The sequence below is a fragment of the Hemicordylus capensis genome, chromosome 4 (assembly GCF_027244095.1).
Source record: "Hemicordylus capensis ecotype Gifberg chromosome 4, rHemCap1.1.pri, whole genome shotgun sequence".
Taxonomy (NCBI): domain Eukaryota; kingdom Metazoa; phylum Chordata; class Lepidosauria; order Squamata; family Cordylidae; genus Hemicordylus; species Hemicordylus capensis.
The window spans coordinates 278913465-278929294 of NC_069660.1; the positions used below are offsets into that span (position 1 = coordinate 278913465).

At 42.2% G+C, this 15830-nt stretch overlaps 1 protein-coding gene across 7 annotated transcripts in view; it reads right to left on the reverse strand.

The window, feature by feature from the left end:
- MMP16 (matrix metallopeptidase 16) overlaps positions 1–15830 on the reverse strand; it is a 350260-nt gene that overhangs the window by 116344 nt on the left and 218086 nt on the right. For all 7 annotated transcript variants that reach the window (XR_008306306.1, XM_053246794.1, XM_053246793.1 and 4 more), the window contains 2 exons: positions 13821–13982; positions 6219–6436 (listed from right to left, as the gene is read on the reverse strand). Coding sequence is in view for 6 of the 7 variants with exons in the window: in XM_053246794.1 (XP_053102769.1) it covers positions 6219–6436; positions 13821–13982 (380 nt within the window). In the remaining variant the exon portion in view is untranslated. The remainder of the gene's footprint in view (positions 1–6218; positions 6437–13820; positions 13983–15830) is intronic.

The window sequence follows — 15830 nt, forward strand, 5'->3', positions numbered from 1 at the left end:
GTTCATACTTGCGTGAGCCCTGAGCAAAGGAAGACCTGAGAGCTTCTACTTTCCCAGAGTCAAGATATACTCTGAAGTTATTTTCCTCCTTCCTCCCTGATTGGCTAGGGCCTAATTCAATATGGAAGACTCAGTGGCTGACATTTGAGCACTGAGTCTGCACAGTCACAATGGTAGTATCCCTGATTCAGAAGCATAGGTGCTTGTGCATAGGGGTGCAATTTTAACCTGTCTCCCCTTTCCAGGCGCGGTTCGTGAACGTGCCTCCGGGGGGCAGCGGGCGGCTTCTTTAAGGTAAATGGAGCCGGTGCTCGGTGCCACCCAGCAGCCCCCGCGGTGGGGAATCGCCTCCGCCACTCACCTGGTTCCCGCGGAGGCAAGCCCCCGCCAGTGGCCAGGGAATCGGAGGCGATTCCCTGCCACGGGGGCTGCTGGGCGGCACGGAGCACCGGCTCTGTTTACCTTAAAGAAGCCGCCCGCCGCCCCCTGGAGGCACATTCACAAACTGCACCTGCCCCTTTCCCTAAAAGCACTCTGAGCAATAGGGATGTTCACAAATAGGTTCGGCGCTCCTTGAGTGTTGAACCTGTTTGAATGCCAGCTCGACGGGTGGTGGGTGCCTTTAACAAACAGGTAAGGCGCTCCTTACTTGTTCATCCCCTCCCCGCCCCTTCCCCCGCTGGTGCTTGATTTTGAAAGAGATGCACAGGGTTGCAGCGTTCCTTCCTGCAGCCTCAAACGGCATTGGCACACGCACCAGCCATTTGCGTGGTCAGCATACTACACAAATGGCATGTGTGTGCCAATGCCAATTGGGGCTGCAGAAAGGATGCATCCCCATCCTTCTCTTTCAAAATTGAGCACCAGTGGGGAAAGTGGTAGAGAGGGGGCAAACAGGTACCTGTTTTTTAAAGGACCCACCCCCCCGCCGCTGCCCTGCCCCAGGGAGTGCATTAGCAGTTTGTGTACATCTCTACTACACATCCTGAAATTATGTCCCTGAAGGTCGCACAGCCCTCAGGGACATAATTTTAGGTTGCTCAAATGCTTTCAGGGGAAGGGAAAATTGGAGAAGGTTGCCCCCCTTCATGGGAGTACCCATGCTTCTAAAGCAGGGATGCCAATGTTGTGGCCAGGCACCCTTTTGGTGCACAAATGCTGCATTAGTTAGGATGCTGCCATGTTTTGTCTATGTACTCTGTGTGAGAATCAGTCGGATACACTGGACAGTATTTTTGGCTTAAACTAGGGAGACCTGGATTCAAATCGCTGATATACACACACAAACACACTTCACAATATATAGTGCACTCACACTCACATCCCCATTATGAATACGGTGAATATCTAATTCACATTGAATCTAGTTTTTTTACTCTCTGCTCCTGCCGATCTCCAAGAGACTCAACATAATTCATAGGGGGTGCGACATGGGTGGGTGGGGAGTCATGTGATGTGCCTCTGGGGGGGCCCTTGAGGCAGTGGGGCCCCAAGACAACTGCCTCCCCTTGCCTAACGGTAGTTATGCCCCTGATGGGGTGTCCTGCCTATGTTGCCACATGGAGTGTTTGTGCTTGTGAACATACATCATTGTTGCTTCATTCTCTAGGAGCAAAGCACTTAGTGCCCATCGTATCACCCCCATCCCTTCTGCTTGCCAGGTGGGGGCAACAAGGGACACAGAGAGAAGAGGGAATATCCCTGTGGGACTGTGCTGCTCGAATGGCTGACAAGCTTGGAATGGGATGTGGCAGTGTCCCTGTCGCCAGGCAACTCCATAGCTGGATAGGTAAAAGGAAGAGTGGGGCTGCTACTCGGAGAGGTGGCCAGCGAGAAGTGCCACAGGTTCCCGGGTGGGTATGCACTGCCATCTACATGACTGCGGTTTGAAAATCAATATTAAAACGTGGTTAGGGTTTCACTCACATATAGCTGAGTGGATGCTCAAAGTTGCACAATATCTTGTGGTCCTGGTCAGTTTGTGGAAGCGTTGTGATTGCACAACAAAGATAGCATATAGTTTTGCATAATTCCCTGCAACATCTATGGACTAAGAAAGAGGTTTACCAGGAGTAGGCATGCCACATCTTGTACAAGCACACCACTAAGCCAGTACAATAATAGTCTGGAATGCAAGCTGGTGACTTGGTGGAACTAGCTAGTGCCACTGCCTTGCACTAGTGCAACATATTTGCACAAGTACATGTTAATCTGGATGTCACCACTCTCTTTGCAATGAGGCTGCTAGTCTGCCACAGCTGCGATGATTGCAGTTTTGCACTATGTGGAATGGTGGGATCACTTGAGCACTGCCAATCCCATCATCTTCTCCCCACTGGTGGAAATAATCCATGTCATTACAAAAATCCCACTTGATGTGGAGCATCAAACATTGCCAATGCAACATGGGAATCAACCATGGAGAAGTCACAGTCAAACCTCAATGTCTGAAGTGGTACTGAGAATAAAATTTGAGTGAGTAGTGAGCACAAGTAATCCTGAATATTTCTGATTTTTATTTATCAATATGAACATTACCAAAGTAGATGCCCCTCTACCCCATCCTGGAATACATCTGTGTTCACTATAGAGAGGAGGATTCTCTTTATGAAATAAAGCTAGAGCAGAACTTCATGGTACCCTCATATTAAAAATAAATCGCTCCTCTTTAAAAGGGAAAAAGTGTGGGATGCAGGTGTGTGAACAACACAGAACTGGTGTGACCTCCTGAATAACTCCTACAGAAATGCAATTGATGTTTACTTTTGTCCAGATGAATGGATCTATATAATTATTGAGCAAGCTGAGCTTCAGTGAAAGGAATGGAGAGAGAATTGCTGAAATAAACAGTTTCTGGGTAAATTATTTGACTGTGTAACAAGAGAAAGGTCTTACCAAATCAACTACCACCACAATACTTTTTAATACTGGTGGGTCTTGGTAGTTCTACTACACAAAATTTCCAAGTCTAGATGGATGAACTATTATAGGAAAGACACCTAAAAATCATTAGACTTTCTGTAAGTTATAGTTTACAACTTTGTAAAAATAAACATCAATTGAGTAAAATGAAAGATTCTTAAAAATAAGTTTGCTTTTTTTTTTTTAAAGTGATGACAGTGTCATAAAAATGCAAAAGTACTGCTCAAAGCCTGGATTTAGTTATTCCTTGTGGCCAAAGTAACCCAATATATATGTATGGGACAATTCCATCATGTAGCTGACACAACATTCAGAGCAGAGATAAAAGCTAATTTTCATGCTACAACTAAAAGAAAGTTTACGTTTCCCCCAAACAATATTTGATTTAACAAAATCTAATGAAATAATCTAACAAAACAAAACAAATTATTGCTTCAACCTAATTTTTAAACGTAATTTCTCTTTTAACTGATGCAACATGAAATTCCAAGGAGAAATATCACATATTTCTTCTGAGCATAGGGAAAGCATCATCATGCTGCTTGAAAAGTAACAAAATTTAGTTATTAATCAAGAGTACATCCACAAACAAATGCTGTTGCAACTGATGTAACATCAAAAAGTTATATCAGTTTAGATTATGTTTGGAGGAGCAGTGTTCAACTGTACATCAGGAGCCAGTGTGGTGTAGTGGTTAGAGTGCTGGACTAGGACCAGGGAGACCAGAGTTCAAATCCCCATTCAGCCATGAGACTTGCTGGGCAACTCTGGGCCAGTCACTTCTGTCTCAGCCTAACCTATTTCACAGGGTTGTTGTGAGGAGAAACTTAAGTATGTAGTACACCGCTCTGGGCTCCTTGGAGGAAGGGTGGGAAATAAAATGTAATAAATAAAAATGTAATAAATAAATAAATAAAATGTAACTGGTGTTACATTTAATAATATGCTTCCAAGCTCAGGAAGCATATTACAGAAAAATGAACTGTCTCAAAAGATAACTGTTCAACTGGAACCAACTAAAACGTGTAATCAGAACACTGCTCCTCCAAACATAATCTAAACTTTTTCATCATTTAAAGTTAATGGGTTGACGCAATCTCATTGAGTTTCTCATCTTTTTGTCCTTCTGGTGACCAATTACACAGGTAAACTAGAAGATACCTCTTGCATTTACTGACTCTGTAGCTATAATCTGCTTCATTATTGAGGATTCTTTCTACTAGATACAGTCCTTTCTACTTGCCCCAAACCAGCTGCCCTGACACTGGTGCATCATACTAACAGCAGATATTAATACTGGGGAAATAATTATCTTCATGTTGGACAACAATAAAATTCCCAGAGACAGACTTGTGCAGTCCCTCTTTGTTTCAAGTTGGTGCTGTTGTAGTCACATAGTTCTTGTGACTTCGTAACTGACATGACACATGATCACTGCAGGAAAATGCAACAGCCTGATCAGTTTCAGTGGCACCTGGCTTCTTCTGAGTTGAAGAGATTGATGTAAAGTGTGTCTGCCAACCTCGTAAACTACAGCAGCTTTCTTTCATGGAGTGGTTTGTTGGCAGGACTGAACGCTTCATCCAGCAACTGGGTAGGCTTTTGATGGTGAACTAGCAGAGTTATCTTTTGGAGACATTTATGCTGCTAACATATTCTGCTTTCTTATTCTGTAAATTCTCACCATTCTATGCTTCTTGCTATTTCTCTCTTTCCGGATTCTACTGTAGTCTGTAAACCTTTGCCTGAAGGTTGTTCTTAACCCTTTCCTCTGATCAGTCATAATTTTCCTGTACTTTCACATTATTTCCTTAGCGGTCTTGAGTCTTGACAATGAGAGCTAAGACAAAGAAGTGGCGTAAGGATATGCATAACTGGTGTAAAACATATTATTTCAGTGACTGCCAGTTACTTGAATTTAGAAAAACAACAACACCACATTGTTTGGGATAGCCTCATTAAAGATTTTTTAATTTTATATAACAGTTTAGGAAACCATCATATTACAACTTTAAATAGTTGTTCTTACTGATGTTAACAAGTCCAGACTCAAGCTCTGATTAGCTGCTGTCTGAAAATCTGGGTTGTTAACACTGAAAAACACAAAATTATTTTCATTCATTTGCAGGTTAAGACAATGGCTGATATCCTGACTAAATTTCCATATTCATCTGCTTTCACCAAGTTTCAAATGTTCACTATAACAATATGTATGGAGGTTCCTCATCTGTTGGGTCTTTACTGCAGCAGAGAGAGGAGCTCTAGCACAGATGGAGCTTTGGACTAGGAGAAAGATGTTCAAGGTGGATACCGAAAGTGATGCTTGCAGGACCAGACAGCTGGTCTGGTGCACATCCATCAGTTAACAGTAATTTCTCATAATATAGATGCTACTCTAATTATATACCTTCAGAAAAGATAAAAAGTCCTATGTATCACAGAAGCATTTAACTAAAAACCAAACCAAACAAAAAAGGACCCATAGAACATATATTTTTAAAAATCATGCACACTATGGCCAAATGTGAGGTAACAATGTTTACTAGTGAGATATATATTGCTGATTAATATTATTCTGTGCTTAATATTGCGAATTTGGACAACATCATCTGTAAAAATAATTTATTTGTGGACTGGATAATGCATACAATCCATCTTGGAAACCATACAAGATACTTTGCCAGATCACTATTGTGTTCTAACAAATGTCTTTGCTTTGATTAATCAGAAATTGGCTCTGTACTCCAAAGGATGTGTGCTCTATGCATGCATCACCAAACAAAATGACAACTGAACCAAACAACAATATCAATAAAAACTCTTAACACCTGTGAAGGGTCTCCCGTAACAGGCCTCCTTTCAAAAACATACCAAGGCAACCACTACACAATGACAAACAGCCTTTATATGGGACTGATCTAATTATCAAGTTAAATTATAGGGCCCTTGTAAAGAAAACAAAATAACAGCAATAGCCTGGAAGTGGCCAAGTTCCCAACAAAATCATTCCAATTAGCTTCTATACATGTCCTGCATTATGCCTTTTTATCTCTACAAAACATTCAGCATTTACTTACCATTACATTCTGAAGCATTGAAACTTTCTGCTGACATTAATTCATCCCCCAAAATAGAAGATTCCAGCCTTTCCTCTGTTAGCCATTTAAATAGTTATTTTCTAGTTTCTTTCTTGGACTTTAAAAGCTCAGAAGTAGAAGGCTGATGAACGAAAGCTGGCTTGCAAAAAAAGCAGAGATGTAGTCACTTGATCTAACAATAAAAGAGCTGCCTCCTACCTTGAAGACAAACATTTCCCGGCGGAGAATGGCTAGAGTGTTAAAGTTTCCATCACAGATGTTGGGTTTGGCTCCAGGGTAGGAAGGCTTGTCTCCTGTGGGCACTCGAGGAGGTTTAGGCTGCCTGTCATTCTTCCGTGGATCTGCTGGAGGGACAGAACGATGTGGGGGCACTGTTGGCAGAGGTCTTGTTGGTGGTGGGATTTTGTCAGGCGGACCTTTAAAAAACAGCAGCAAATTAATGAATTGAATATTATGATGATGTAAACCAAAGCAGCAAAAGTAATCCTATTGTGAACTGCCAAGGGACTTTTTTGTATGGGGTAATATAGAAACACACATTTCTGTTAGCACAACAGTAGTCTGGAACACAAGCGCAAACTTAGCTCAACAGCCTTGTGAAAGAGCAGCATTAGTTGGGATGCTGGCCGATAACCAGATACAGTGGTCCCTCGACTTACAAACTACTCGACATAAGTATTTTTCGAGTTACAAACGGCAGTTTTAGATCCGGTTTTAGATGCGGTTTTTTCAACTTACAAATTTTTAGATGGGGTTTCCTCGACTTACAAATTTTTAGATGGGGTTTCCTCGACTTACAAATTTTACATGCGGTTTCCTTGACTTGCCTGCCTGTTTACTGCCTGTTTATTCTTGAAAAGAAATGTTCCTGTGCAGTTTGCAAGCCTTACTGGGGGTCTGGGTCTTTTTTCTAGGCTCCGGAACGCATTAATCCGTTCCCAATGCATTCCTATGGGAAACCGCTTTTCGACTTACAAATTTTTTGACTTACAAATGTGCATTTGGAACGGATTAATTTCGTAAGTAGAGGGACCACTGTATATAGGAACACAGGAAGCTGCCTTATACTGAGTCAGACCACTGGTCATTATTGTCTACACAGACTGGCATTGGCTTTTCCAAGGTTGCAGGCAGAAGTCTCTCTCAATCCTTTCTGGACATTCCAGGGAGGGAACTTGGAACTTTCTCCATGCTAGTATGCAGATGCTCTTCTCAAGCGGGCCCATCCCCTGAGGAGCACATCTTACAGTGATCACACATGCAGTCTTCCATTCAAATACAAACCAGGACAGACTCTGCTTAGCAAACGGGACAACTGATGCTTGCTACCACAAGACCAGATCTCCTTGAGGCCTTTAGAACTTTCTGAGTTGGTGGCTGATTTCTAAAACGTTCAAACAGCAGTGAATAGCGGCACTGAACAGCAGCAGCAGCAACACTGAACAATAGTTTACTAAAGAGAACTACAATTGTATCTAAATGATCCTGAATTTCTAGAGTCTAATAAAAGCTTGAATTTTAGGCCAACATAACAGTAGATGAGGTGGCAAGCTTGTGTCTAGATCAGGCTATGCACAATAAACCACAGTTTATTGTGCTTTGAGATGATGGGAAATGTAGTTCAACAGCTGGACAGCCAAGGCTGTTTACCCCTGGCCTAGACAATAACACTTCAAACTTGAGGTGGGGGCATGCATGGGGGTGTGCATGTCCCCACCTCAACTTGAATTTGAGGTTATCATTGAATTTGATTGGCAATAGACTAAAGTCAGACCAAATAAAGCACATTATTAACTTCCAGAATTTATTGCCACAATCTGTGACACTCACTACTGGTTTTAGAAAAGGATGAGATAGATTCATGCATGATAGGTCTATCAATGGCTATTACCGCTAAATAAAAGTTTCAGGCTCAGAGGCAGGATGTATCTGAATATCAGTTGTAGGGAATCACGAACAATTGAGGGAAACGGTTTTCCCCGCTAGTGCGCTTTCTAGAAGCAGGTGACTGGTCATATGTTCTTAAACACACCTTATGAAAACAAAGCATGCTGTGGAAAAGACTAGACCAGGGCCCTTTCTCTTGATGTCTAGTTTTCTATGTGCAGGGTTTGCTTTTGTATGGAACAATAATGTTAGCAGTCACTTGCAATCTGAATACTGCCCAGACACAGCTTGATCAGTTCCTCAGATCTTTGCCAGAACTAAGCTTAACCTAACTAGAAATGTGTATTGACTAAACACTTTACTACAAAAACCACCCCAAGCATTTTCATAAGTTTCTGATTTAGTCCACAGCTCAAAGACACTTTACATGCACAATAAGTAACAAAAAAAGTTAAAGACGGCCCTTTATCTGAGTGATATTTAATCTAAACATTAACTCAATTCTCACTTTTGATTTTATCACTGACAGCAGAGGAAGTTGCTTGCAGCTGACAATATCTGGTTGAAAAATGCTAAATCCAAGCTAAAGTTTTCACATGCTGTTTGCTAGTGATGTCATGCTTAGCTTCCCATGGGCAATAAAACTCTTCAAAGTCTAGCTTACAGCTGCTAGAAACTGGTATTTAGTGTAAAGGCAAAATAACCTTGTCTAGCCCTTCTGTCTAGACTAGCAATTCATGAGGTCATGGGAAACACCGCCTTCTAGTTAACCACACAGGAGAAACCCAACTATTTAATTTCCTTTGTGAAAAAGCCTGGGTATGATAGCACTTGCAATATAGGAGCATCTAACTTACTGCTACTGTATTACCTCAAACCAACACACATTATTTCCTACACCCAGTTCTTTGCCTTCATCAATGTACATAGAAATTAAAAGTGTCCATGGCAATTTCCAAGAGATAAAATAAGAATGTCCCCCAAGCAGCTTGCATTCTAAAAGTTAAACAACAGGAATAAGAAAAGAGAAGGAAGAGAGCACACTACTGTGCAAAATTTAAAGGAGTGGTCTTAATGGATGATTTAAGTTTAAGATTAAACAGAGTCAGTGCCCAAGTATAATTTCTATGGACCTGATACACACTGGTAACCAGTGTTCTCTCAATTTTTTTTCCATTTGTGTGCAGAATGAGTTTTGTTCTGGGTGGCAGGATCAAGGCAGTGTGTGCACACATGCATTCGGAATGGGGCCTTCCTGCGTCAACCTGAGCAGGATCTAAAATTAACTGAGCGGACATAAAAAAAACTTGTAAGCGCATGCAAATGTGCATGTCTTAGAGGGAACACTGCTTGTAACATGTGCCTCCTTCTCTCCTGCCAATTATGGCCTTGTTTGTGTGTGTAAAACTTATTAGCTTCTGATGTTTGTCTATTTTGACCCTAATTTATCCCATAAGTTCAAAATGACTTAAAATATTGTAATAGTTCTGTCCCTGGGAGTCTGTCTCCCTCTCTCTCTCTCTCTCTCTCTCTCTCTCTCTCTCTCTCTCTCACACACACACACACGATGTGCATGGAACTGGTTCAGAGGTGGCGGGGGTCTCCCTTTAAGAGCGGTGGGAGGTGCATTTACCCTTCCTGCCGCTTCCCCCCTGCCGCCATCCGTGTTTCTCAATGCCCATCGAGGTGGCAGTGTACCTCCCTGCTGCCCCATTGCCCTCATCTTCTGGATATGACCAGAAGTCACGGGCAAGTGTGCATGCATGACATACGTGCGCCTGTGCTGGACTTCTGGTCATATCCAGAAGACAAGGGCAACGGGGCAGCAGGGAGGTACGCTGCCGCCCCGACAGACATTGAGAAACACGGATGCCGGCAGGGGGAAAGCGGCGGGAAGGGTGCACTTACCCTTCCCGCCACTTTCCCCCTGCCGGCATCCGTGTTTCTCTTAAAGGGAGACCCTTTAAAAGCTCTTAAAGGGAGACCCGAGCCACCTTCAAGCCTCCCTGCTGCAATTCCATGCACATCCCTAACACACACACACCCCTCTGTCTCAAGTGTGGTGATAATGTTATCTCTTGAGCTTTGTCCAGGAGAGAGGTAGATGTCAACTTGCACCTCCTGAAAAGTTCCTCCTCTTCAGTAACAGCATCAAGTGCCAAATGAAAAATGACCTGCAAGGTGGCCTGGACAGAGTGTTCTAGCTTTAATGGAGTCCCTAATTCTCTGCACAGGAAGAATCTAAGTGTTAATTCACACCATTTGGAATGGTCCTCCTTTTCATCAGACACACAAATTGTTGAAATTTAAGTTCCTTACAATGCTGACTGCTTATTTTGTGTCTTTATGTGTGTATAATAGTGATAATAAATTTAGACCTTTAGACACAGTTCTCTGTCCAGAGGATCTACTGTTAGCATTTTTATGCATTCTAAGGCCTGTAAATCCTATCAACTGATTCCCACTACTAACATGCCCTGATTATGTATCACATGCTTCTGCTGCCAGTTTAATGTAATATCCTGTTAGCTCCTCCTGCCTATGCATAGGAAAGGCTGAAGAGGAATTAAGAAATCCCAAGACTTGAAAGAGCACATCACTTCTGTCACTTAAACTACAAGTCCTAATGCTTCCTGTACAAGATCTCTTTCTGGGTCAGTCTGGAGTCCTGCTCACCATGTGAGGAGGAGCAATAGTATATGTCCTACTCACCTTCTGGCATGCTGCTCATATTCACATAATTGCCTAGAAGTGCAGTTCACCTAAGCCACCCACACACGCGACTGAAATGCTACATCAAAGTAACAAGATTGAAAGCATCTCCCTCCTCCCCATGATACTGCAAAGCTGACTGGCACATGGGGAGGAACAGTGGGCTCACCCCCTCTTTTACACTTCTGCATGGTGTACAGGATAACTGGAACCAGCCTTCTCTGATCTAGAGGTGGTCCCAACATTGTTAAAAATGTTACTTGTTTGGCTCTAGGAAGATAACAAGATCGAGACATTTCATATTTAAACAGGGAAATAGTACTGCATACATTTATTGGAGGAGGAGAGAGAATGGACAGGTGACAAGAACAATGGATGCATGACTGGAAGGGAAATTATGAATTAGTGGATGTGAGACAAGTCTAAAGGAAGAGGAAGAGAAAGATATGTCCAAGAATGGGGCCAAGGAAAGAGAAGGAATGTGATAGAGAGAAAAGGTAAGGGAGTTAATGGAAAGGAAGAATGGAAGAGAAAGAATCAGAGACGAAAGGCAGAAACAAAAGAGAACGGATGAAGGAAAATACTGAGTAGTTACTGGACAGGAAAGGAGGAAGATATAGTCAAGCTGGAGGCAGGCAGAATGAAGAAATGAATGGTCAGAAGGAAAAATAATTAAAGCAAGTACGCAGCTTGGGGGTACTACTGGACCCGGCTCTGCTTTTGGAAGCTCAGGTGGAGGCAGTGGCCAGGGATGCCTTTGCACGGCTTTGGCTAGTGCGCCAGCTGCGTCCCTTTCTCGAGAAGGCAGATCTGGCCATGGTTACCCATGCCTTAGTCACGTCGCAGCTGGATTACTGTTACGCGCTCTACGTGGGGCTGCCCTTGAAGAATATCCGGAAACTGCAGCTAGTGCAAGACACGGCAGCTAGGGTTTTATCTGGAGCTGCCCATTGGGAGCACATCACCCCCATTCTGAAAGAGCTGCACTGGCTGCCAGTTCGTTTCTGGGTCTAATTCAAGGTGCTGGTTTTGACCTTTAAAGCCCTTAATGGTTTGGGCCTGGGGTATTTGAGGGACTGCCTGCTCCCAAGGGTTGCTGCCCACTTGACGAGGACATCTGAGGGGGCCCTGCTCCGGGTGCTGACAATGAGGGAGGCCCGGCTGTTGTGCACTCGGGACAGGGCCTTCTCTGTTGCTGCCCCCAGACTTTGGAATGCTCTCCCAGTGGCCATTCATTCCTCAGACTCCATCACGGCTTTTAGAAAGTTTGTTAAAACTTGGCTTTTTATCCAGGCTTTTACATAATCGTTTTTACTGCTGCTTCTGTGTGTTTTTATCTGTTGTATTGTTTTTATGCTTGTATTTTATAGATTTTAAATTTGTTTTTATTTTTTTAGCTTAATATTTTTATTGTCTTTTTATTGTATGTTTTAACTTTTGTAAACCGCCTTGGGGTTGTCTTTTAACGAAAGGCGGTATATAAATGCAACAATAAATTAAATAAATAAATAAAAACAGAAGCAGGATAAATGAGGATGAGGCAGAAGAGGGACAAGAAGCAAAACGATGAAGGAGAACAATGAATAAAAGAGAAGGAAGGACTGAAGCAGGAGAAGTACAAAAGGAGCTACATAGCACAAAAGCCAAGCAAAAGGGATGGAATTAAGACCAGATTTTTCTTTTCCGGTAAGTAAGGCAGCAGGTTCTTGTAGAGCGATGGCTAGTGTCCTGTGTTGGAAGTGAAGGACCATATGCTGTCTCTTGTCTTAATGACACAGGAGGACAGACTAGTGAGTCAGAGGGCTAGGGGGTTGGTCATCTCTTCTCTACTGCTCTGACACTATCCCTTGATATGTAGACTGCTATTCTTAGGGACTTCCTTCCTTCCAGCCACTTCCTACTTCCTTCCCTTCCCTTCTCTTCCTTCTCCCTTGCAACATGCAAGCTCCTCTCTCCCTGCACCATGTGTGCAGAGATGCAGAATCCATCTGCATCCAGCTAGATAGATAGATTAGAGATCCTGTCTCTTCACTTTACTATCTAGAATGGAGTTCTATAATAAATACTCCTTATATTGATTTGAAACTATGAACTGGTTCCAAGTTATTTTACTCTCAGCATACACTCATGCCTAAACAAATTCTGCTGTGTTGTGCCTCTGTACACTCTGCTATAATGAAAAAGGGTTTCTCTTACCAGAGAGAATTCCCAACATCCTGCCCATGGGGAGATGGTTCCAATGCTCTGGGACTATGTGGAGAAATGCATAAGCAAGTCTGTGCAGACAGTGGTAATAGTGGAGGCCACCAATCCTGCTGGGTGGCTTTCCAGTCTGGCCATTAGGCAACTTTACCCTTGCCTTTTCCTCAGCAGTCAGCACATCTAAGAAACATGAATCAGCACTCACAAGGGCAGAGTATTTACTGCCTGTTGTAACCATGCCTTGTTCAACAACTCAAAACTTCACTCTGCTTAGTCATAAGACCACCCCTGGAAAGCAGCTTTGAAGACAGCTTATTGCATTTAGCTCAACAGCGGAAACCTCAAAGTCTAACTGCTATTGAGAATTAATGCACTCCTTCAGTGAGATGAGTGATTGCTTCTGAACGTTATGGAGGCAATTTTATCACGGCTCATACTTACATTTCTTAATATTTTAACAGCGGTTTAGAATCTCCATGAAAATATCTCTTACTATTTGGTTAAACATTTAAGAACACAATTCCCGCTAAGTGTGTATTTCAATTCATTCTGTGAACTGGAGCTCACTAAATATGGTGCTTTGTCAAAGTCCTTGGCTTGATCACAGCATGAGATCAAAGCCCCTTTGAGGAAAGGGATAGTTAGCAATGACAAAAAAAGAAGTTATTTTTGTTTCCATGCAAACACAATCCTTGCAATATAAAGTTCCACTGACCCCAAATTATAAGTTAATGATTGCATTTATTTAGGCATCTGCTACCATCCAGAACTCTAGTGTACCCATGGAGATTTTGCATGTGTCGGTTGCCCAGTTCATTTAAATTAAAGGAGTATATTTGCATGCAAAAAGGAATACACCTGCAGATTATCCACCTTCACCGAAATGCATGCTATGCAAAATGCTGGATCAGTGCATACATCTGGAAGCAATTCACCCTGTATGATTTTATATGGAATGTTTTGGTCCTTTAAAAGAAAACAGCACACGCACACACATACCATATATCTTTTGGATTCCCTGTAAATCATCATTAGGTAGTTTGAAGTTGTCGGTTTCCATGTACTGGTAAAATGGAGCCATGATGGCAGTTGGGTCATTCGAATGCTCCAGACCAAGGGCATGACCCAGTTCATGAACTGCAACTAGAAACAAATCATTTCCTAATTGGAAAGGGGGGAAAAAGGAAAGTTTCAGAATAACAATACTTTCACTGTATTTGACACAAAGCACTATTTAAATAACTTTATATCAGACCCGGGCAATATTCCATGTGCAGCCTACACCCCACTTTTTGAGGCCTTTGTATAGGATTGAAAGGCTTCCAATGGAATCTACAAAGCCCCTTATAATGTTAACTTTTAATGTGCGTAAGCAAAAAGAAATTGTTTTTGAAAGTTCATGATATCCAGTTATTATTATTATTATTTTAAATATATAAATATTCTTCAGAGGCTTATTCAAGGGGGTTTTTTTTGCATTTGAGAGTAAATTTTCTTTGTAAGATTATTGTAGAAAAGTGTGATATTTAGAAGAAAGTCATACCGAAGGGTAAAATGGTTGAGACCTCGTTTACCTTTATGAAATAAATGTTGAGGATGCAAGCGTAACATAGTTGATGCTTCTGCATTAACATAAGCATACTGCAGCATAACATAATTTAATACATACGTTTACAAGCTTTTTCCCATTCATTCCCAACATATGTACATCCTTTATGATGAATAGCCTATTATTTCCACCCACCTACAACATGTCTCATTTATTCTTCCTGCCCTACCTATTTCTACAGCAGTCAGACTCACCATATGCAGAGCCTCCGATTCCAAGCACCCCACTCCCACGGAAGGCCAAAAGTCTCCCAGGCCGAAGACATCCACTCCCATTAGAGTCTGTGTCCTACTGTGAAACAGACTGACTGGATATGCCACACTGTGGGAGTGCTGCCCTCACCTCTGCCTCCTCCCTTGGTGCCATCACACTTTGCTAAGTATCTCCTAGAATGAACTGACATATTTTAAATGTTTGAGGAAATAAGGCTGGAACTCAATGTTCCCATACCACACACACAGAGCTTCTCTTGCCAAAAGCACCAGTCCCATGCCTTCTCCCTCCCCTCTCCCACACCGGCCTCTTTCCTCTCCCCCTTCTTCCTTTATTTTATCCCATCTTCAAGCCCCATATGGGATTTCCCAAAGTTGCTCACAGAAAAACATGTTCAAACCATAACATAAGGACGAACAAGCATTCAAACAGAAAGCAAGCATACAAACAGAGGGCTGGATCTTGTTTAAGCTTTGCACAAGGGTACAATTTCTGCTATTTCCACCTTCATTGGCATATCACAAACTATTCCCCAGGGACTCTTGATCCTCAAGATTTATTTCTTTTTACGTCGGGGTTGGGTTCTACAGCAGCACAGAGGACGGGGGTGGGAATGTCTCATTCCACAAAAAGTGTTCAAATCTGGATCCAACACAGAGTGCAACACAAATACAAGTCAGAGCCAGATAACATATCAAGACAGAGGGGATAAAATTAACTGTTATCGTATAGGAGTCTATACAGTCTACACTACTGTATAGGAGTCTGTTTTTAATTTGATACTTGTTAGCCACTTTTAGCATCCTGCATGGAATGATGGGATATGCATTTTTAAGATAAATAAAATGTCAAATCACATTTCAAGTCCACAGTGAAAAGAAAAAGCTATCACAAGAGTAAGAACATTCCTCATTTATCCATTTCAAGGGTAAATTCAGATTAATTCAATTTTTCACAATGGGAATGATTCATGCTACTATGGAATCCCCATTCTCTGGATAGAACTGTCCAGGGAATGAGAAGGTTTAGATGGTCTTCCAAAGTAAAAGAGCATATGTTCAAACTTTTGACAAGTCAACCATTGGTGGTATTGAGCCAATGTTGCCTGGAAGATCAAGGAATTAGCAACATTTAGTAGAGTATTGAAAGCCTTCTCTAGCTAGACCTATATCTGCACATCATGGTAT